The sequence below is a fragment of the Grus americana genome, chromosome Z, assembly GCF_028858705.1.
Source record: "Grus americana isolate bGruAme1 chromosome Z, bGruAme1.mat, whole genome shotgun sequence".
In the NCBI taxonomy this organism is placed as follows: domain Eukaryota; kingdom Metazoa; phylum Chordata; class Aves; order Gruiformes; family Gruidae; genus Grus; species Grus americana.
In genome coordinates, this window is record NC_072891.1 from 65,334,603 (window position 1) to 65,357,385 (window position 22,783).

At 44.8% G+C, this 22,783-nt stretch overlaps 1 protein-coding gene across 2 annotated transcripts in view; it reads right to left on the reverse strand.

Moving 5' to 3' along the window:
• Nucleotides 1–20,839, reverse strand: part of TRIM36 (tripartite motif containing 36) — a 32,912-nt gene extending 12,073 nt beyond the window's left edge. Inside the window, exons 1-3 of one of the 2 annotated variants that reach the window (XM_054810221.1) lie at nucleotides 20,777–20,839; nucleotides 11,630–11,864; nucleotides 2,680–3,023 (exon numbers count right to left, since the gene is read on the reverse strand). In XM_054810221.1, coding sequence (XP_054666196.1) covers nucleotides 2,680–3,023; nucleotides 11,630–11,864; nucleotides 20,777–20,839 — 642 coding nt within the window. Of the gene's footprint in view, nucleotides 1–2,679; nucleotides 3,024–11,629; nucleotides 11,865–12,878; nucleotides 13,009–20,776 lie in introns of those variants that run through there. The other variant, XM_054810220.1, reaches the window with a different exon arrangement.
• Nucleotides 20,840–22,783: the final 1,944 nt, after the last annotated feature.

Sequence of the window (22,783 nt, forward strand, 5' to 3'; positions counted from 1 at the left end):
ACAAAAGGCTCCAGTGTTTCAGTTTTTCTGACTCCAGTTACAAGTTGTTCATGCTGAGCACCAATTCCAGTATCAGCTTAAACAGCATTGCAAAAAAGCTGGTGTTTGCTAAAAATCATCTTTCAAAAACTGAACATGTTGAAATAACTGCTCAAAGAGTAAAAAAAAAAAGTGCTGCTCAACTCCAAGATCAAGCAACAGATAAAACTGTTTTAAAGAGGGGGGAGGTGGTGGTGGTGGATGTTAAAAAAAATATGCTTTGCCTCATTCCAGAGCACTGAAAGAAAACATTTGGGTCTGTGTACTCCCTGTTACCAAAGAAGAGCTGTTGAGAAAGCTTTTCAGTTTCATGTGAAGGAGAAGAACAAGACAGCAGTGCCAACAGTCAAGCTGTGAAAGTATCATCTTTTAAAACACCCCCCCCCCCAAAAAAAAAGACAGGAAAGGGTGCAAACATAGAAAATTGTGAGTAGTATAAATATGGACACGCTAAGCTAAAATTGCAGACCATCTCCAAAAACAGCTGTCAAACCCCAAATGTTACCTTAGGCTATAGTGAAAAGCCCAAAGACACCAGTCTCACTGGTGCCTTGGTACATAAGACTGTCATTAAGAAGAGTATGTGATAAACTATCCCGTTGTCATCGACTGCTGGATTTAAAAAAAAAAAAGGAAAGGAAACTTCAGGAAAATCAGCTGTGCAAGGAGACATCTCCAAAAACTGCAGTCTTGCTGTTAGTCTGTGGAAGTAATTTTTCCACAGCAGTGCAAAGTAACACCTAACGGAAACAACATATTTTTATTCATCTCGTATAAGCAAGAATTACAGTCTGCAAACTAGAGACAGAAGAGGTCAGCAGATTACCTCGCCTATTTCTCTCAAAATTCAAGAACAATCAGCCCAGTATCTTTTTCTCCCATCCCCACCACACACGTTACAAAGTGCTCTCCAGTCTGGTTGTAAATTAAAGTGATGAGTGGGGAACATTGTTTAGGAGACCAGCAAATACACCATGCATTCAGTTCAGGTCTTAACAATGCAGTGCAATGAAAAATGCACTTTTCTTTCTTTATATTAAGCTCAAACAGTCCTCAAAAAAGTCTGCAAGAGCATGGTAAAGATTAGTTTACTGTTGTTGGGAAGTCTTTCCACAAAGTAGATGTATATATAGTTGATTTAACTATACTATGCTTTTTTTTTTTTTTTTTTAAACAGTACATCTGTCTTCACATACAATTTGAAAAAGCTAAACCCCACACATGTGCACACACTTGATACATCAAGGTCAGGATGATCTAGACCACTTCTCCCCCTTTTGCTCTGCTTCAACAGAATTCAGCTACTGACTTTTAAACCCAAATTCAGTCTATATGTAGTGTAACAGCATATGGTACATTTAAGAGTACACAAGGATCACAAGACGCCTTTGGTATTTTTAAGTAGCAACTTTGCAGCAGTGAGGGTTTCGATACCACAGAAGCAAAGTTTTTAAGGAGCTGTACAGCATTTTAGATCGCGCTGGAAGACAACATGCAAACTTTTACCTTACTCATTTTTCCAATTTCACAAAGATAGCTGTGTGCTAGCACATTTTAAAGCACATCAGGCACATGCTTGTTCTTAACTGGAATGAATGTATTAGACTCAAGAAAAACAGCACTAAGTGGACTTCTGGATGTTCACTATCTGCCAGCTCACTAGCTTTTGAGGCTCAAATTTTTCCAGCCTCAGAAAGAAGGTACACCACCAGTCAAGAGCTTCTTATGCACTGCACATTAATCAAATCTACTTAATTTAATCAAAATTAATCAGAACTCCTTCAACATCAGCATTTCCGCGATCTGTGGGGCCTCCAGCAAGGTCACCAGCCACAGGCATGCAGCAAATGCTGGGACATTAAGACGTATTGTGGTCCCTTGTTAGTGAGATGGCAGCTGTGACAATTCCTTCCCTTGTGTAACTTAAATTCAATAAGGAACTGCCATGTTCTGCACCATGCTTAGCAGGAGAAACACAGGTAACAACGCTTTGCAGTCATCCTGTTTTGTTTGAATGAAGCAGCAGCAGCAACAGTGTGTAAAGTAGAAAACTTGCCATTACATTTTTCTCTTCTGCTATAGCTAAAAACTAACAGGGTGTAAAACCAATGGAGACCTGAACTCCACCTTTTGTTATTGCTAGATGCAAAGAAGGAGGAGAGAAAGAAGGTGCTTTGTGACAGTTTTGTGATGGATCAAGTTCAGGCACAAAACATCCAAAGGGAACCTGCCTTAAGGGGGCAAGGGGGAGGCCAGTTGTGTTGGTTTTTTTAAGTTTACTGCAAACAAGCATCCTCTTTGACCTGACTTTGAGAGAAAAGCACTGCCATTCTAGATGTTCAAGATCATTAAGCCTTCCAAAAAAAGAAAAAAAAAGACCAAAATCACAAATAACACAATCCATTCCCCAAAGTAAAAAATCCTTATTTTTAGGGTTGCCTTCGAATATGTTCTCAATGTCCTCTTCAATGGTAATCACTTCAGCATCAACAACAACAACAGCTTACGGTTCACTCAATAAATAACAGAAATAGTCAGTAATGCAACAGTGGTCCTAAAAAGCAACCACCATTGCACAGATATGTCTGAAGCTATATGCAAATGCTGCAACCCAAATTCTGTAAGATACAGGACACTCACCTTGGGTCTGAAGTTGGTGGTTGGTCCTACATACTCATGCTGGGCTTTCACAGTTCCCCAAGGATGGTGTATTTTGAAACACTCATTGCAATAGCTTGCACTGCAGTCCATGCAGCTCTTCGTGGACTCTTGAGGTGGAGGTTTGCAGAAATCGCACATAATAGCAATGGCTGCCCTGGCTGCTTGTCTGTATCTTTCCACAATGGTTTCCAAAGTAAAATTGCGAAATAAGCCATTGATGCCACGTTCTCCGAGATCAATATCCCGCTGGCAACCCGGACAAGGAAATAGAGTCGATCTAGGAGTCAGTGAATTGCGTTTTCTGCCTGTGTAGACGCCAAATCCTGATTTAGGAGGAGCATAAACAGAAGAGGTTTAGATTTTAAAAGGGGAAGCACAGGAATTTATGATCCAGTTCCAAACTATTGTAGCACATTGTCCAAACCAGTACAATACCAATTCTTATGCAGTCTGCCAAGCCAAAGAGAATACATTTGCCATGACAAGGTAGTGTAACATCTGAGTCCAGGGGACATTACAAACTACTACTCTAAAACTTAATGCTATGTTAAGATGAATTTAGCTGTTCCAATCCTATCTTCTTCATCTAGTTTTGGATGCCCTTAAGCTGCAGCCTTTCGAAACACTAAATACAAAACCTTCTGGAAACCAGTTGATTTTAGGCTAACTGGCTGCCCATATAGACAGCAATAGCTTCGTAACATATTGAAGTAAAAGATGCTTACTCCCAGAGTGAGACTGGTTATTCCCTGACAAATATAGCCAACTTCGAGCTCCTTGAAGTTTGCTTTGACTGAGTCAAACTTATCTGGCTCATCCGAAGAGGCATCATTAAAAAATAAAGAGGAAAACAAAAGAACTAGGTATTACCAGTACGAAATCTCAGCTAAATCATTTAGTCAAAATACACAGAGGCCCTTGCTGAATGGCCTTGATAAGAGAGGGCTGCTAAGTAAGCCCTGCACACCAAAGGGGATGCTGAAATAGTTATGTCTGAGCGATTCCTCTACTCTGAAATGGGGAACCGCAGACCTGCACAGTTACACAGGGTCTTTTCATTTCAAAAAGGGATAGCAGAGAAGCTGCATTCCTACCAAACAGCTATGCAAAAATTTCCCCTCCTCTCCAAAACTGAGTGATCAAAGGCTCAATTAAAGCCACAAGCCTAAGGAGCCTTTGGAGCCTGTTCAAGGGGGTGGCTCATACAGACCCAAGAGCTATTTTACAGGCTACAGTTCTTGAGGCTATTAAACAGGGAGTGAATCCCCGTGTCCCACTCATGAACCCACAGGGCACAACTCTCAAAAAGAGTCCTTATTTCTGAAGCAGGAGAAGCTAGTGTTTAGGCTTAACATGTATCCTCTCAGCTTCATCTTAGAAAGAAACAAAAAAGTATCCTCTGTAGCTGGAGCGTGGTTTTAAGATCCCTTGGAGAGGACTGCATGTTGGTGTAACAATACATTTGTAAATGGAGGTGTGACTTAAAGATGAATTCTTAGTGTTGAAATTGGTTCTTCTTCAGAAAGGAAAATTTGCTCTCATCTGTATTTAGTCACTGTCTTCCCATCAGAAATGTTGATGCTTCATTTCTTTTTGAAGTGTCCTTTGATACTATGCAAAAGACACTTGCCTTGTGCCACTCTCCTATGGCTCCTTCACTCAACAATCCAAAACCTCCCTTCCTATCATGTCCTTTCCAGTCTCCTTAAAAAAGACAAACCAACACTCCCAGAAGGAACTAGTCCCTTTAAAAATCTTTGAAATGTGCCCCATGGTAGTTACAAATGACTGTCAGCTAAGAAGCCACAACCAGAACATGAGTAAGTGTGTACAAGCTGGCAGTCTCAAACTCAGCTGATCTCATGCCTTTCTGTAGGTTCTGAGCAAAACAACTAGACTGCATTTACAGAATAGTACAGGTGACACAAGCCACCAGTATACAAGTCTCTAGCTAAGGGAAGCAGGTTTTTTTTTCTTATTTAAATTTTTTTTTTAGTACTTACTTGAAGTGAATTAATTACCCAAACTGCACATCCTGCAGTACCTGTAACTTGGCATACACAGCAACACACACATGCAATGCACAGCAAAAGCAGTGAAACACAAACTGTATTTCCAATGTACGCTCCAAGCTAGCACTGCACACAGGAACACAGATCTTCTACACAGACTTCTACGATCGCCTAAACAAAAAAGATGACTTCACATGCAGTGCCATGCAGTCAACAGCTACAGAAAGGGATGTGGAGTACTTATATTTGCTAAAACTAAGTAAATAATGATACAATGTCATACGTACAGGTACTGCCTACAAGCAGTATGCTACAGCAGAGAGCAAGCAATGACAAAGCAAGATAACAAGAAAAAAAATCATGGTGCAGTGGTCAAGTTTAAAAATACAGTTGAAATTCGTATCCAGTAGCATGCTTTTGAAGTGTGGCCCAAGCGGGTCAAATGTGGAAGGGGCGTTTGTTTAATCTCAAAGGTGAGTTCAGCTGCATCCCAATGGAGGCCTTTCATTCTGCCCGTGGTGGACTGAAACGAGACCGTCATCACGAGCCATGCTCTGCGAAGACTGGTGACACTGCTTACCACTGCTTATGGAAAGCAATCCAGTACCAAGGAAGTCCTGTGCGCCTTCAGATGTCTCATCCCTTTTCACTGACAGCACTCTAAGAGCCTAGGGCTGGGTTTTTTTCCCCTGTTTTAAACTCTGGAAGTTTACTTGCTAAGCTTCTTGGCATGCTCTGACACTTCAACACTTAAATTATGGAATCATTCTCTTTTTGCCTAGTGAGTGTTAAAATATTAACATGCAGTCAGAATTAGTCTGCTTTCTGCTTATAGGATTTCTACATTTGTATTTTAAAAAGAAAGCACTGATGAAGTGATTAATTACTTAGAGCATTATCTTTCCTATCTCTCTTGTGTCCAGTTTGAATTCAGCTTATCTAAAAAAAAAAAAGTCACAAAAAGCAGCAAAACCCATGGATTTTGCAGTCATATTAGATATGCGGCTCAGAGAAACTTAGGTCCTTCCCATACTCTCTTTTACACTTTGCCAATCCGGATTACAACAAACAAGTATGTATTTTGTGAAATATCAGGAATCATCACAAGAAATTTTCCACTGTGGTTTGTAAACAGACTGTTCCAATTGCAACAAATAGCTCAATCAGTAACTAAAAAATTAGCACAACAAACGCTTATGCTCAGACTCCAAACTCACAAGTATTAGGATACAGATTGCAAAGACTCAAGTCAAAGCGCAATCTTAAGCGTGTCTTTTAAAGAAAACGCTTATATGTTCTCTTCCCAAGGAGATGTACCAACACTTAAAATGTTGAAAAGCCCAACCTGCAGTTGATGGTTTGCAAAGGGATAAGACATCTTAAAGATAAAATTGTGTTTTCCAAGTAAACGGCATCACCAGAATTCTGTAGTTATGGAAGACATGGAAGTTAAATGTGTGAGAATTTAAGAAAATAAAGATTTTAAAAGTCAACTGGATTCTCATAAAAGGTGTTTTGTTTTGTTTTTTAAATGTATATTTCCACCCCTCCAAACTCACTTAATGCTTTCACATAGATTTTTAGGAAGAAAGTGAAGAAAAAAAAAAAAGTGAGAGAATTCAGTATCTATAAAATGTCATTTTTGGATAGTTTAATCTTCCCCAAATCAAGGATGCTTTCTGCAAAAAGAGCAGATAAGGACAGCTTTCCAAGAGCTCTGACGGTGTCCTATGGTATCTTTATGACACTTTCAGTCTTCAACTGAGGCAATTTAAACTTCCTCTTCTGATTAGCTGCTTTGTCCTCCACCAAGTGTGAAATTCAGATTTGTGCTTAGTTTAGTTCATGTCTTTCCTGAGGGACACAGTATTTCTATGGATTGCTCATGTGCCTGGCAATTTTATCGCAACATGGAGGTTTGGGGTTTTTTTTCCGTTTTTGACAGAGATCACATCATGCTCACACTAGCTCAGTTTTGGAAATGAGATATACTTTAAAAAAAAAAGACACTGGCTATCCTTCAACCTGACTGTGTCACTATGCAGATGAAACATTACAAGCGTATCAATTTAAAATATTTAGTTTTTCTCACATATTCATGGGCCCTGCTAAATTGCGACATCCAGAACTACCTACTGAGGTTAACATGGTGTAAAAGTCAATCTGCTTCTTTATCAAATTAAGTGGGCTCAGATACAATGAAGAACTGGCATTACTTTCCATTTAAGGGCAATGGCCAACCATGACCTCTCAATGTTACAAAGATCAATCTAATAATTACATTTCACTACCAGTAAGACAGCAGTTTTACTGAAACTTGATCACGTAAACTCTTGAAAATTAGGGGTTTTGTTTTAAAGAGAAGAGAGAATGTGCGTTTTTGCACCCATCATTGTATGTTCAGTCATGCATACACACAAGTAAAAAAAAATATAATCCAATCCTTAATTCCAGTCCAGTTGACCTTTAAGTCAGTGTTAAACAGAATGAAAAGCTTTCCTTATAGAAGTCCTTTGCGGTACCTTTGCTCACTGCAAAAGTCATTTTGTGGACTTGACCACTGACAAAAAGCTAAATGCTAACCAACAATATTTAACTTGAGATCTAAATGCTAACTATCTCTAGCAAATACAAGAAGTGAAGCATTTCTACCTCTCCACCCAAAAGACCTCCTCTGTGAGGCTGCGAACAATGAACAGAAAGCTGTTTAGAAATCAAAAAATGAGATACACCATTGGTTTACAATGGTTCAAATGAAAAGCATCAACTGTTTTCTCTCCTGTGGCTGTTAAACTACTGCAGGGCTGAAAGGCAAGAATGTTTAATTTCCTAGCACACAAAACAAGTGTAGTATTTAAGCAGAACTGAAAAAGGGAAAAAGAGGAGATTGGGGCTGGGGGGAGGACACAGGAAAAGATACTTCAAACATTCAGTTTCTGCATCATCTGTCAGTGCTGCACAAGTGTCAACATAACCACATTACATGCTTTGCTCTAATTACACCAACTTTGTAATTACACTAACATTACAGAAAATTGATTAGCAATAAGAAATATCCATTACTTGCATTTTATATGCAAAATAGTTTTTAATCAAAAATTATTTTATATACAATATAAACAGTGGGGTTTTTTTTTAGACCAAGACATTAGATTTTAAGAAGCACCCGCCCTCCATTTCAACTGAAAAATAGAGAGTTCCAGCCTTTTTACATTAAGATAATTTGTATTTGTAAGTGCAAGTTCTGTGTGCAGAACAAATAAAGAACATGGACCAGTTCCTTCTGGCATCTCAAGAATTTAAATGCCAAAATCATTTTAAATAGATGATACTCCTCATGGAAATCACAGGGATTCTTTAAGTGAAAGAAAGAAAAGAAAAAATCCACAGTGGGAGGAAGGTGCCATACATATTTTCAAATATAACAATCGTGTCTTCACAGTGCCATGTCCTGCACAAGGCTACCAGAAATTCTAGTGTTTTTTGTTATACGTGTGAGGCCCCATTTTGGATGTTTTCTTGTATGTTTTTCTCTCTTATGGAGTTGTTTTATTACAGATTCCCCTAAGGATCACAAAACAAATTAGGCAAGGCAATGCACAGCATGGGGTATTTCAAATGCAAGACAAGAATCATACAAATTGCAATCTGGTTGAACATCACTGGTATCAAACGTCTGAGAACAAATCTCACACCCCACATAGCAATGGAGCTGTAATGCCTGTAACATCAGAAGCAAAGACAGTATAACCTGAATGTCCAAATGTATTATTTAAAGCTCCCATTTCCATATGCTTTTCATTTTGCAAATTTGAACTGTCTGAGATGATAATTTTCCTGTGATGTGCATCTGCCCGACGCTCTTTGGGGGGAAGCCCATTATTTCCAAGTCTCAGTACTATCTTGGTACTCATCAAACAGGTATGAAGTCTTTAGGAAAAGCATTTGTCTCCCTCTACTAGCAGGTCAGATGATATAACACACATAACTTCCCATCAGTTTGCTGGGATGGTGGCAGACTGCTATGGATTTAAAGATTACAACCCCCGCAACAACTTGCATGCATGTATGTCGGGGGGCATGAGTGCCAAGAACGGGTCTTTCTTGCCCTGTCCTTAAGGGCATAAGGAAGCAGTAATGCTAAACCTTGCAAGAAGGGCAGCCAACAACTATGGCAGCACTGCCAACTGAGCTTTCCAAATCTATTAGTAATTAAACGTCAGGTTCCCAAGGGAGCTCTGTCTCCTTCGTGCACAGGGTGGACTGTGCCACGGCACGGCGTGCGGGCCATGTCATGCTAGATCACTGTTTACCGCCCAACAGAGAGCAAGCTGGAGGGCAGCTTTTGATGGGAGATAAAGGATTACCTCCTGGCTTACACTGCTGAAGGCAGCAGGGGGGAGCTGCTCCCCAGGCACAGCCTGTCCAATACTCCCACACTTGGCAAGCCGCAGGTTTCACTGTGAGGGAAGGTTGCCCACAGTGCCTCCACCACCACCCAGGCACCCAGCCTAGCACTCTGATGTCCAGCTTGTAAAAACATGAAGTGGACAGCTGCAGCAGAAACCGGTGACTGCTTCAGTCCATGTGTACAATGCCATGCCAGAACATTATGCTTGCTGAGGAAAAAAGGGAAGAGACTTGGATTTAGGAGAGGACAGTCACTGGTGGGCTCTCTTCATTCAAACTTCATGTAACACTGCAGTCAGAGAGGGCTGAGATGTATGTACATAGAGCTAAACAGTGACTGTGCGGCTGTGCAGCCCATATCCAGAAAATAGGACTGTAATGAAGATAACTAGTCATTTGGTTTGAGAATTCCCTCAAATCATGTAGCCCTCAATCAGCAAAGCTACAGCAAACACAGCATTTGCTCATCAAACTGATTTGAAAGAGTACCAGTACTAACAAGTCAGGACTTCTTTAAAAGAAGCAGGTGAAATAAAACATTTGAATTTTGACAACTGGGAAGGGAGGAATGAACACGTTTTGGGTTGCATGACAAGTTTTTCATAATGGGGGGGCTACAGGGGTGGCTTCCGCAAGAAGCTGCTAGAAGCTTCCCCCATGTACGATAGAGCCAATGCCAGCCGGCTCCAAGACAGACCTGCTGCTGGCCAAGGCTGAGCCCATCAGCCATGGTGGCAGTGCCTCTGGGATAACACAGTTAAGAAGGGGGAAGAAAAAGGAGCGGTAGCTTTTGCAGCCAGAGTGAGAAGATGTGAGAAACTCTGCAGAAACCAAGCTCAGTGCAGAAGGAGGGGGAGGAGGTGCTCCAGGCACTAGAGCAGAGATTCCCCTGCAGCCCCTGGAGAAGACCATGGTGAGGCAGGCTGTACCCCTGAGCCCATGGAGGATGATGGGGAGCAGAGATTCTCCTGCAACCCGTGGAGGACCCCACGCCAGAGCAGGTGGAGGCCCAAAGGAGGCTGTGACCCGATGGGAAGCCCACGGTGGAGCAGAGTCCTGGCAGGACCTGTGGCCCCGTGGAGAGAGGAGCCCAGGCCCGAGCAGGTTTGCTGGCAGGACTTGTGACCCCGTGGGGGACCCAAGCTAGAGCAGTCTGTTCCTGAAGGTCTGCACCCCGTGGGAGGGACCCACGCTGGAGCAGTTGGTGGAGGACTGTCTCCTGTGGGAGGGACCCCAGGCTGGAGCAGGGGCAGAGTGTGAGGAGTCCTCCCCCTGAGGAGCAAGGAGCAGCAGAGACACCGTGTGATGAACTGACCACAACCCCCATTCCCCATCCCCCTGTGAGGGGAGGAGGGAGAGAAATGGGGAGTGAAGTTGAGCCCGGGAAGAAGGGAGGGGTGGGGGCGAAGGGGTTTTAATATTTGGTTTTATTTCTCATTGCTCTGCTCTGTTTTCTTGGTAATAAACTGCATTAATTTTTTTCTTAGTTGGGTCTGTTTTGCCCATGACGGTAATTAGTGAACAATCTCTCCCTGTCCTGATGTCGACCCAGGAGCCTTTCGTTATATTTTCTCTCCCCTGCCCAGCTGAGGAGGGCAGTGATAAAGCAGCTTTGGGGTGCACCTGGCCTCCAGCCGGGGTCAACCCACCACGAAACATTAGTAACATACGAAATGCAAGATACAGCTTTAGGGTTTGTCTTGTGGGTGGCTATTCCATAGCATTGCGGACTGTGGTTTCTAAGTGGATAATTATGTCAGAAGGAAGGCTAAAAGCCAAGATGAGGTTTCTTTCGCAAAGTATAACATGCACAGAGTACTTTCGATGTATCTGTGTAAAAACAGATCAACTCATCTGTGGATTACACAGATGGCTGTGAGAATCTTTCTGGTGTGATATCACAAAGAGCATGAGAAGCCCTACAGCTAAGTGCTCCTTAAAGCTTCGAGCAGACCACACTGAAGGAGACTGTTAGTGCAGTCTTCTTACAGTCATCTGTCCTCCAATTCTGCCACCGTGCAGTGATCATCATCTATGGAAAATGATTTATTGTAAGCATAATGAAGTGGGTAGGACAAAGCTATCATTTGCAAGGTCTGCAGAGGCTCAGAAGGAAGTGGGAACTAATGAATTTAGGCTGGCCGAAACCTGAGAGAACCACCTCAACAATACTACTGACAGGCTAAAAATCTACATCTCGACGCTACTGAACATGATGCTATTGCATCTCGATGTAACTGAAATACAGGAATAAACAAACACAATGGTTACAAAAATTTACAGGATGCCACAAAGACAAATCTATTATATATGAAATAAAGTGCATTGTCCTTAAAAATATTCCCATTGTTCCTGCCACAGAATGAACAAGACTTGCACTGTCCCTAAGTCATCTCTTTAACTGCGTCAGGAGTACTGGGAAGACATTTTACCAATGCAGATACCATTCAGCTCAAGTCAGTCTAATACGTAAGATTAGGGAAATGTGCAAAAAATCTGATACGTACCTGATCTACTAATCCTGTCAATTCTGTCCATGCTAGAAGAAGAGACTTTAATTCGAGGGCTACTCTGATTAGAGGATTCAGAGCCTCCATCAGCTAAAGAGTCTTCAAATGCGAAGAGTATTTCTTTCACACATTTGTGACAGACGTTGTGCTGGCAAGGAAGGATCAGTGGATGGGTAAATAATTCCTTGCATGCTGGGCAGATGAGCTCTCTTTCTATACCCTTAATGGTAACCTTTGTAATAGAAAGAGGGAAAAACAAGTGTAAGCGCAGAAAACATGAGCCAGCAAGACTAGCTGCACAGCTCTATGTGTGTATGTTGCTAAAAATCAATGCACACAGTTTTAGCTGGTTTCAGGCACTCCTTTGGTTAGCACTGCAAACAAATCTCAATTAACATTTATGAAAGCACTGACAACATTAATTTCAACTGAAATGAACACCGCCACTAGGCAAACTCAGTTCATGTTTAGGTCATGTCTGCATTGCAGGGGAGGAAAGGAGAGGAGGGGAGTAGTCTTAATTTCAGTCAAGGACCTACTGAAACGAAAGCAACCATACTTCTTAACAATAGAAATCCATACGTTTAACTCAGCTTGCTCGCTTGCTTTTCGAGGGGGTGGGGGGAAGAAAAAATTGTCAGACTGGTTAAGCAACAGTCTTTCCTGCCGTGCAATTCACATTTAAGGACTGAAACTGCCTTGACTTCATTAGGCTAATAGTTCGAGTCAGGAACATTGCTTATTTATTTCCTGCACAAAGGGCAGCCCGTGGATCTATGCAGCTCTTCAGCAATTTAATGACCCCACAGCCATCTGGCACTGCGCTCCGAGGCCGGAGTATCTGCTGGGAAAGCCAAGGCAAGTGAAAACCCAGCGAAGCATCAAGTGGCGAGCGCAGACACCGGCTGCCCAGCGCCCGCTCGTCTCCTCTGGGGTTTCCACCGACCAGCGCGCCGCGAGACCAGACCGGTTTCATTTATGTGCCTCCGGGAGCGTTTTCCCAGCGCGCACCGAGCCCCGTCGGAAGATCTCCGTGCGAGCCCTGCCCGCCGCCCCAGCACCGCCGTGCTGCCGCCGGTGCCGCTCCCCGCCAGGCAGGGACAAACCTGCCGGGGTGCACCGGAGGGGACACACCTCCCCCCCGCCCCTTCAATCCGCCGCACCACCGCAGCACAAGCCGCAACAGCGGAGGGGACGACAAACCCCGACCCGGCAGCCGCGTTCCCCCGCCTCCCCCCGCGCTCACCGGGCTGTCCAGCCGATCGCCCTCCATCCCCGCGCCTCGTCCGCCCGCAGGCTCCGCGGCAGCGGCTGCCAACCCGGCGGGGCGCCGTCCAGCCGGGCGGGAGGCGGCCCGCCGAGAGAGGCGTGGGGGGGGGCGGGGGGGATGCGGGGAGTGCCGTCCGCCGGGCGGGGCCAACGACGGCGCCCAGCGCACAATGGCGAGCGGGCGCGGCACCGGGCACCGGCGGCGCGGCGCGGACACGCCCGCAGCGGCAGCGGGGCCGCCAGGGGGCAGCGCGGGGCCGGGCCCGCCGGAGCTGTCCAGCCGCCGCTTCCGGGGGGAGCCGCCCCCCACCAGCCCGCGCCTCGCCGCGCCCGAGGGGAAATTGGCGCGTTTGTTTTGTTTTGGGGGGGGGTTTGGCTTTTTTAAAAAACTATTTTATTTTTTTCTTTCGCCAAGCGGCACCGGAAATGTCACCCATCCCAGCGGCGGGGAGTATTTAGTAGTTTCCCACTCAAACCCGTTCCGTTCATAACCTCCCCTGGTGACAGATGTCGCACAGGTGTGTGTCTGTCCCCGGAGAGCACAACATCACGATACGCCGGGCACAGGGAAAGCGAGCCGGACCGGCGTAGTAGGCATACACCAGGCAGGGTCCTTGGCAGCTACGATGAGAAAGAGGTGGGGAAGTGGTTCTGCTTGCCTGCACCTCCCACCCTCCCCTTACAGCATGCTTCCGTTGGAAAAGGTGCAGCAAATACCCTTTTCGCCACCAGCCAGAACAAATAAAAAATACTTTCAAATCTCCAGCTTCTTCAGGTTTTGGCAAGGGTGCAGATGGAACCCGTTGCAGGCACAACGCTGTCTGTAGTTAATGCAGCATTAGGCTAAGGGAGAAAAATCACTGGTTAGGAAACTCGGAGTGAAAGCATACAGTTTCCTCACATTACGCAACATAAGGAGGTTTAGTTAATTAAAACAGATAGAGCCTGGACTACATCAATGATGAAATGCTGTCAGTTTGACAAACGCTAAATTTGACCTACTTACCTATTTAAGAGACTAACAGCAGGATAGGAAGTTCCTTTTTCCCCTCAGAATTACCCCTCATATGAGTCAATAAAACAAACACACTTGAAATGTCTTATTTGGGTTTTGGTCATTATTTACATCTGGGCTTCAGTGGCCTGGACATGAAATTTGAATGGCAAATTACACTCAGAAATTATGAAGACAGACGTGATGTTTCTGCATGTCCAGTAATACAAAGAACTTTCTAGAGAATGCATGTAAAGAGGTTATTTCACATTTACTTTAGAAATCACTCTCATAAAAATACAGAGTACTGTGCTTGAAATGATTCCAATAATGCCAGTAATGCACAGTATGTATATTCAAACTGAAACATGTCACTTAACCGAGCAGGGGAGGAGAACGGGTTGGTAAGAACATAAGTTGTCAGCCTTCCAACCATGTTTTCAGTCATGATTTGCCAGCATCTGAATAACCAGCACACTATATTATACCTTAACCACCTCTACTCTCCCCCAATTTCCTGATGCTACAGGCAGGCTTTAAAGGATGTAGCTTTTAATAAGCCCTTGTCTACATTAGCACACTACCCATCGCTGACACTCGATGTGGTTGATTTGGGGCCAAATAAACTATCAGCTGCAGACCAGAACACAGCCCCTTTGGCTCTGCTGCCACCTTTGAAAAAACATGAAGAAATTTTGTCTTTGGCAGCACAGCAAGGCAAACCGTTCTGCACTTCATGCCGGAGGTGTAGGTGCCAAGTAGAGGTGGGTGTTGCTAGCGTGGACAAACCTGGAGCACACATTTTCCTCCTGTCCTCCCACAGCCTTCAGATGGACCACGGTGCCAACTACTGTTACGGCCAGGACCTGTGAGTGACTCTTTGGTAATCCTTTAATAGATCATTAAGGTATTAGCTTGTTTGTCTGCCTGGTTGCTCTGGCTTCGGGGTACTTTAGAGCAGGATTTTAATTACCACCTCCTCCTCCACCACATTAAGATGTTACATGGATGACAAGGTCCTGAAAGGCCTCCAAAGGGCAAAACTGCCACTTCTGCACTCATCCCTTTTTACTAGCCTTTTGATCTGTCCTCAAGCTAGGATGACTGCATTTGCAGTGCCAAAATCCGCAGTAGCTTTAAGGTACTGGGAGGGAAAAAAGCCCAATGGTTAGGAACCACTGGTATATTAAAAAGGTAAGAGCACAAATCACTGTCAGAAGAGACTCCTCTTGTTGGCCTCTGCAGAAGGCTAAGATCGGTGTGGCCATGGAAGTTAGACCTACACTTCTGCTTTGTTTCCAGCCACATGTGTGCGTGGATTGGACACCTGTTCTGCTAACGAGGGACTCCTTTTACATCAACTAATTCCTGGAAAGTGTTGAGATAGTTCAACACATCCTTCAAAATTTGCTCCTTCCCCTCAGCAGGCAGGGTCTGTCGGGACTTTGCTGGCATGCCTTGCATTCCCAAGACAGCAGCACAAGACAGAAAATGGAGAGGGGCGGGGGGGGGTGTCATCTTATTTTCCCTCCTACCTCAGGTTAGATGTGCTTGTTAATTTAATCAATGGTACACAACAGTTCCCAAGCATATATTTGCATTAACTATCAATACAATCCAAAGAAGGATGCGGCACTGGTTTTCAACAAGCCATAAAAATCCTACACTTGGTTTACAGAGCAATTGGGCTTCTCCTGCATGAAGCAACACAGCCCTTCCCCAAAACACTCAGGACAGTCTGGCAACACCTCCCCTGCCTTCAGTAGTCAAGTTCTCAGACCAAAGCTTTCCAAGACATTCTTTTTCACGCTGCTTTTGCAGCCATAGCTTGATCCTGAGACAGTTCCCTGCTGGTCTGCACTCCTCTGACTGAACTGCTGCTACCTGCCTTGCACTAGGCTTGCATCAAAGCAGAGCCAATGCAGAGATACACAGGGTGAAGAGTGAGATTTGTTCCTGTGCTAATGTGACTGTCCTGGGGACTGAGTTACCAGAGAGAAACTTTTCTCCCTGTGCAATGCAAGTATTTTTCTGCCAGGATGGATGCAGTGGGCTTTCAGCCTGCATCTTCCTCTCTGTAAATTGTCAGTGCTACAATTTACTTCTCTACTTAGCCCTGAAAACTTGAACCTTGAAGATCACTGTTTTCCCTGGGATTTTCTCAGTCATGCAGGCTGAAAGATATATTGTTCACTCAGCAATAAGGCAGGAATTTATGCTGCCTGAGAGAAATGTGTCTGTTTTGGCTCAGGAATACAGGTTCATTTTTGTCTTCTTGATGGTTACCCTCCAATTGCATCACCCTGAACAGTCAGCAAGGGCCTATAGACCTTGGGTGTTTCAAAATGAAAATAACGATGACTTGAGGATTTCCTGTCATAAAACAAAAATATCAAACCGTAATCCTTTTATTCTGGTTGTTTATCTGCTCTGCGGAAATGTGCTACAGGTCCATAACCCTCACGGTTGGATGGGTTTCCTCACAGATAAGCTGGACCAAACAAGTTTGGAAGGGCACACGAGCTCTATTCCAATAAAGACTATGCTCATCAAACTGCCAGAATATTGGGACTGCAATCAGCTCTGGGTAGCATTTGTAGCTAGCACATCTCAAAGTGTGATAAGTTGGCTCAGTATACCTTTACTCATTCACTTAGTGCCACGTGTATAGTACTCTGCTTCACTCCTGGACACCTGGAAAGCAGCAGTTGCAGGGGATCCAAACAGCAGCTACAGACGACAGCCCACACAGAGGACTCAGCATGCTGTTTCCCCCCACACATTGTAATCACTTGCAAAGCAAATGAAAGAATTATAATGAAAAAGCTTCCCAAAAATATGTGACATTCAAACCAAAATACTCTCCAGCTCTGAACTGGAAAAGAATCATACCTGTAAACAAATTATTACTGTTCAGCAGAAATGAAAGGCAATGGTTACTTTTAAAAGGATTTGGAATATAAAAGGTTTGCATTTTAAAAAAATCAAATCAAATTTACAGGAAGCCCAGCCACAGACTCAGTTTCTGACACCATAAAGACATGGCACGAAAACTATGAGCAATACACATGTAGCACACGGGGAATTACTATTCTGTCCCACTGCCTCCTCTCGTTCACTTGTGATTGTAGCTACCCCTGCCACAGAGGGCAAGGCTGGCAGCTCGCCCTTGCCATGTCACATCCCACGCTCCTGTAGGTGCTTCAGAGAACCCACTGCTGCAGCATGAGGACATGTCTAAGCTGCGGAAAAAAACATTTGTCACACAGGCTGACTAACCCAGCTAAGTAACTCAGATTAAAAGCTGTGAAGACAGGCAAATTGGATTTTAACTCCTCTTAGCTGCTGTATTTCAAACTCAGACTCCTCTGCAGCATCTAACTTAAGCTGTTACCTGACATTGAAGTCCAAGTTATCTTTACATGCTCTTTTAACCTAAGTCACCTTTTTTGTGCAAGTACCCCTCACAATATAGACATAATCTGGCACAGTTTCTGGATAGTCTGTAAACAGAATGAAATTGCTGTTACAGTAAAGGGGTATTCTCCTCATAGGGACCCAAACCCCAAACTAGCGCTTTCCTACACATAAGCAAGAAATATGTAAAGCCTTATCTTCTGAAAGATGAGGAGCAGAACTTAAGTTCAACTGAGTCAGGCAGCCCAGAGCAACCCACCAGCCCCCAAAGCCACTAGTAAACTTCACTGTATTTCCTCTCTCCAGTTCCTCAGGCGATTCAGTTTTTGTACCCCTGTGTAGTAGCTCTATCCCTTGCTCTCACCTGGAGAAAAGCTGAAATGCCACCATGAGCTAAGTGTACATCAGTCGCTGTATGAAACCAGGCAGAAGGGAGGGACAGAAATTGGTGTCACCTTGCAGGGTCCAGGTGGAGAGCATGCAGAATTTCAATTGCTCTTAAAATTATTTTTATGAATTTCTCATGTTCACATCATACTGGGTTTGGGGCTTGTTTTTAGTAGTAACTATTTCTCTAAATGCTTTTTCTGGAGAAATGTTTTTAAAGCTGTTCCTTATGAATCACAAACTGCCAGTTTCTGCAAACCAGAGGACAGGAATAGATGTTAAAGCAAAGCAAATGAGTGAGGGGAAAAAACAGACAGAACTAGGGATTTGATTAAAAAATTGAGTATGTCATATCCTTATTTCAACAAAATCAACAGCTAGTGCACAAGGACAGTGTTAGTGTTGCTAGCCTCCCTCTGAAATTCAGATCAGTTTATATTGGTTTATTGATTTTATTCCACTTACAGGAAAATGCCCAAAAATGGTTCTACAAAATAGATGACAAGTATTGGTATCAGTTACCCCACCAGACATAAATATTTCTTTATAGAATTTTCTACAAATTCTTTGAAGTTAATACTACAAGAGAAGCAGATGCATTCCAATGAAGAAAACATACAAATATGCAAATAAAACAACTTTGAATGGAGTGAGGGTGAATAATTGTATGGATATTCATGTGTTTGCTGAAGAAGGAAACTTACAGACAATGAAGAAGAGAGAGGAGAAAAAAGAAGCCTGAAAACATTTCTAGAATATTAAGTCATTCTGAGACAGTTGAGTGTCCATCCTTGCTGTGATCTGAACTGGGATTTCAGAGTCCTGAAAGAAGGTCATACAATCTCCTTCTGCCTCAGTGCCTCTACTACAAAATGCAGTTAATTGTTAATCTGTCTCACAGGGATATTTTGGGGTGCTCAGATGCTACTGTGATGTTTGTGACAGGTGTCTCGGAGGCCTAGAATATCTCACAGAGTATTGTAGTGAGCCTAAACAGATGTTATGGATATATGGATTACACAAGAACTGTCTTATTGGGGCTAAAAGTGTTACATGGATCTTTCTGTTCCAGGTACAACGTGCAAGTTGTGTGTGTGAAACAGAGTCACAGGGGAATAATTAGTACAAATCATTAAAAGAGATAACAGGTTTTTGAAGTGACATTCCCCCGGGGAAAAGCAATATATAATGATGTGCCCTGTTGAAAGGACTGACAGAGATTGCAAGCTCAGTGGAAAAACAGCATGAGTGCCGAAAGAGGACATGTGCCCAGGGTCTACAAGCTGATGTATCCTACCTGTTTGCGCCCTACACAGCGAGAGTGAGCAAGTGTAAAGTATTATTATGTTTCTCCAATAGTTTTTTGTTAATTCAGAGCATTTTAATGCTCTCAGGCTTTGTTGCAAAAGATTTATTGATGTCAGAGAACAGGAGAGGGAAAACTGGAGGGCTGGGATGTCTAAGCAGTAATACCCTGCCCCTAAGCAAATACAGTTTACCTTGCAGAAAGAGTCCTTTTGCTGGCATGATTTATGTCACCTGAAAAAAAAAAGCTTAATTATCTCAGCAGAATATCTACAAGCTGCTGGATAACATCAATAAATTACAAAGGAGCTGTAATCTAAAACCCTGGTCTGGAAGTAAAGAAATGCAAAAGGAAAACCTGGAGAGCGAGAGGTCTCAGAGCTGGCCCTTGGTGAGCCTCAAGCAGTGACTGCCACTATGGAAAGTATGTGAAGGTCAGACAACTGCTACTGCTCATCTTTTCGTCAGGTACGTCAAGTGTCTCTGAGGATGAGACTTGGCAATGTGAAGCTGTATGTATAAGCATGGCACTGTTTGTAATAAACATGCATATTTCACACCAATGTGCTAGCTCGGCTGTCTACCAAAGCATATGCTCTTGCAGAGAGTGTCTGATTCAAGCTACCAACACACACTGTTTAACTGTGAGAGAAGGGACAGATGTATCACTCCCTTACAGGGAAATCACAGGAAAAAGAAGTTTCTTGCCTGAAACCCTCTATGATTTCGTGCACTGCATAAAATGGAGAGGAACAAGACTTGGCCATCTGAATTTTCCTTCTGAGCCCCAGGCATGGTTACTCACAGGCAAGGAGAAGCACAAAATCACCCAGGAAACCATTCTCTCACCCACTCTAAAGGTTCATCCACAACTTTTAGAAGAGGGAGTGGGGGAGGAAGGGTGGGCACAAAAAATGGGGTGTGAGGGCAGCCTCTGGAGATGAGCTGGAAGGTCTTCACGATGCGTTCAGAATAGTCAGTCTTTCAAATAACGCCCTTGTATGCCATTCTTATTTTTAAGTTTAAAAATACCGTGACTACTTCATAGTTTTAAACTCACCACAGCAGCGTATTTGGAGAGAGGGCAGAAGAAGCGCTCCCTGGTTTTTATATGTATCAGCAGCTCACAAATACAAGAAGTTGGATTCCCCGCTCCTTTTTCTACAAAACGCATATGCTAGTTTCCCTCAAAATGTTTGCAAACTCTGAATCATTTCCTGGGGGCGAGACTTTTCACGCCAGCATTACCCACGGCCAATGCAGCTATAGGTAACAGAAGCAGCCCCCGGTGAAAGGCTGCCATGGGCGCAGCCCGCGCTAGCGCGCCGCATCCACAGATGAGCAGAAGGACAAACTGCCACACGCAGAGCAGAAGGCTGCAAAAATGCCAGATACTCAACTGTGCCGGCTGAGTGACACTTTGCCTTTCATTTTTTAACTTTTTCATCCGACAGCCTCGGAAGCGTGCGGCAAATACTTGGCGAGCCTCCAAAGTACATCAGCTCTACAGACGAGTCGGTCGTTCCCCTCCCCAAAAAACAAACAAACAAACAAATAAACAAACACTCCACAAAAACTTAAGGAGGGAACGGACTCTCCCCTCCAGGCACGTCCCCTGGGGCTCGCCGGTCCCGGCGCTGCTACCGCCCCGGACCTGCACGGGTCTCCCGGGGCTGCCCTACCGCACCCCCGCCGACACGCCGCCGCTGAGGACCCCCGCCGGCAACGCCGGGGTCCCGGCACGGGCGGGTCCACGGCCGCGCCGCCCCTACCGTGTCCCGCTTCAGCAAGTCCAGGATGTAGCCGAAGCGGCTGCCGTCCCCGGCCACCGCCATGGCCTCACGCTTCACACGGGGTAGCCGTGCCGCGGGATGGCACCGCCCCGCCGATCCCTCCGCCCCCCGCAGTGCAGCCCCGGCCTCCTCCGGTGCTCTCCGGTGGGGAGACGACGTTGTGTGAGAGGTAGTCTACTCGCCTGTGCTCCACCCCGTGGAGGATGCTCACGGGACCGTGGATGCCTGTGAAAACCTCCCACCCAGCAGCAGCGTGGATGGACTCTCAGGGCACCATCTCTGCTCGGATGCTATGGCCGCGAGACCTGGTTTAAAGCCAGTGAGGTTATACCTACTTGTGGTCTCCCCAAATCTGAGTGCTGCTGTATAAATCACTGTCTTTGCTGATGCCACAGCCAGGTCTGCCCAGGGCAGCACCCAAGGTGGGCACACCTTTTTTCAAAGAGACTTGAAAGCACAGCTTGAAGTGGGATGCATGCTGAGGTACAGCTCGATGCTTTTGTCCCCAGGCTCCATCTGGGGACATCCAAGCTTTTGTTTAGATGAAAAAATGAGTCTAAACACATCTGCAGAGAAGAGCACCTACTAATGTAATGTACATAATTGTGTCTCGTGCTTGCACTTGGCTGGTGGCATGTCTGTGGGGTAATTCCAACAGGAAGAAAACTTCCCTCATCTATTTTCCTGCATCCCAGGCCTGATGATGCCACTCGAAATGGATACAACATACCTGTATAGAACTGTGGCAGAAAAACTGGTCCTAGCAAGTCAAGTACCCTGCGCTGCTTGAGGAAGGGAACCCTCAGGGGAACATTCACACCAGGCAAGAGGGACGGCTACCAAGAGAGGCACTGCAAAACTCCACCCAGACACAGTGGGCAAGGGGACCCCACAGGATGGCTGGGGAAGAGTGTTTGAGACATGGCATGCATTGCACCCCTGCTCTGTGCCTGTCTCCACGCTGCTGCAATAGCTGGAGGCACCACAGGTCACTTCAGCCTGTAGCGGTCCCTTTTCTCCCTCCTCTGGTCTCAAACTGCCCCAAACCCAAAGGTCCCAGGCTCCCCCAAGACCTGGGGGAGGGGGGCAGGTGAGTGGCCAATGTGCTGCTCTCTCATCAGCTCTCTCCCAAACTGAGAGGTGGAAGAGGACAAGCCACCCTTACGCTGGAGCTATCAGGTCGCCCATGGAGCACATCAGCCCTGTGTGGTGAAAACATACCAAAGGGTGTTTTATAACAGTATAACATATCCCCTCGGAGGCTGTATTTCCTAAGTGCACTGATACAGTAGTAATGTTATCCCAGATTCTCTCTACAGGTTACTCACTGAAACAATATACCCTTTCTTGCTCAGGAAACGGGACTCGTGAATAGCTTCCAGACTTTTCTGTTACTAGATACTGTACAATTATATATATCAGATGACTCATTAATCAAATAGCTTGTTATTGGGATAGGGAGAGGCTTTCAGCATTCCACGTATTGCTTTTGTGCAAACAGCTCAGGAATAAACAATGGGTAGTGGCGCAGGGGACAGTCAGCTGTCATCACCCATCCAGCTGACAGGTCCTCAATACATAATTTAACTCAATGTGAGATATTTTTCTTCTCTGATCTAATTCCAGCTCACCAAATGGCACTCACAGAGGAAATATTCACTACTGTAATTTCTTCGGGTCAGTGTTGAGCACCATCAGAGAGTGTGGCTGGCCGAGGCTGGGACAAGGGACAGCCTGAAGGAGTGCCTTGCTTCTGCCAAGCTGCTCAAGCCCAGTAGTCATCTGCAGGACAACACGCTGGTAGTAGCCTCAGCAACAGCGGTGCTCCAGCTTCGAGGAAAGTTATACCACAATATTGGTGTGAATCTCCAAACAATAACCAGCACCAAGCAGCAAACATACCTTTGACCTTACTGCTCAGTAATGACAGGCTGGGTGAAAAGCCAAGGAATTTACAACCCCTTCTGCTCCACAGTGCAAGATGAC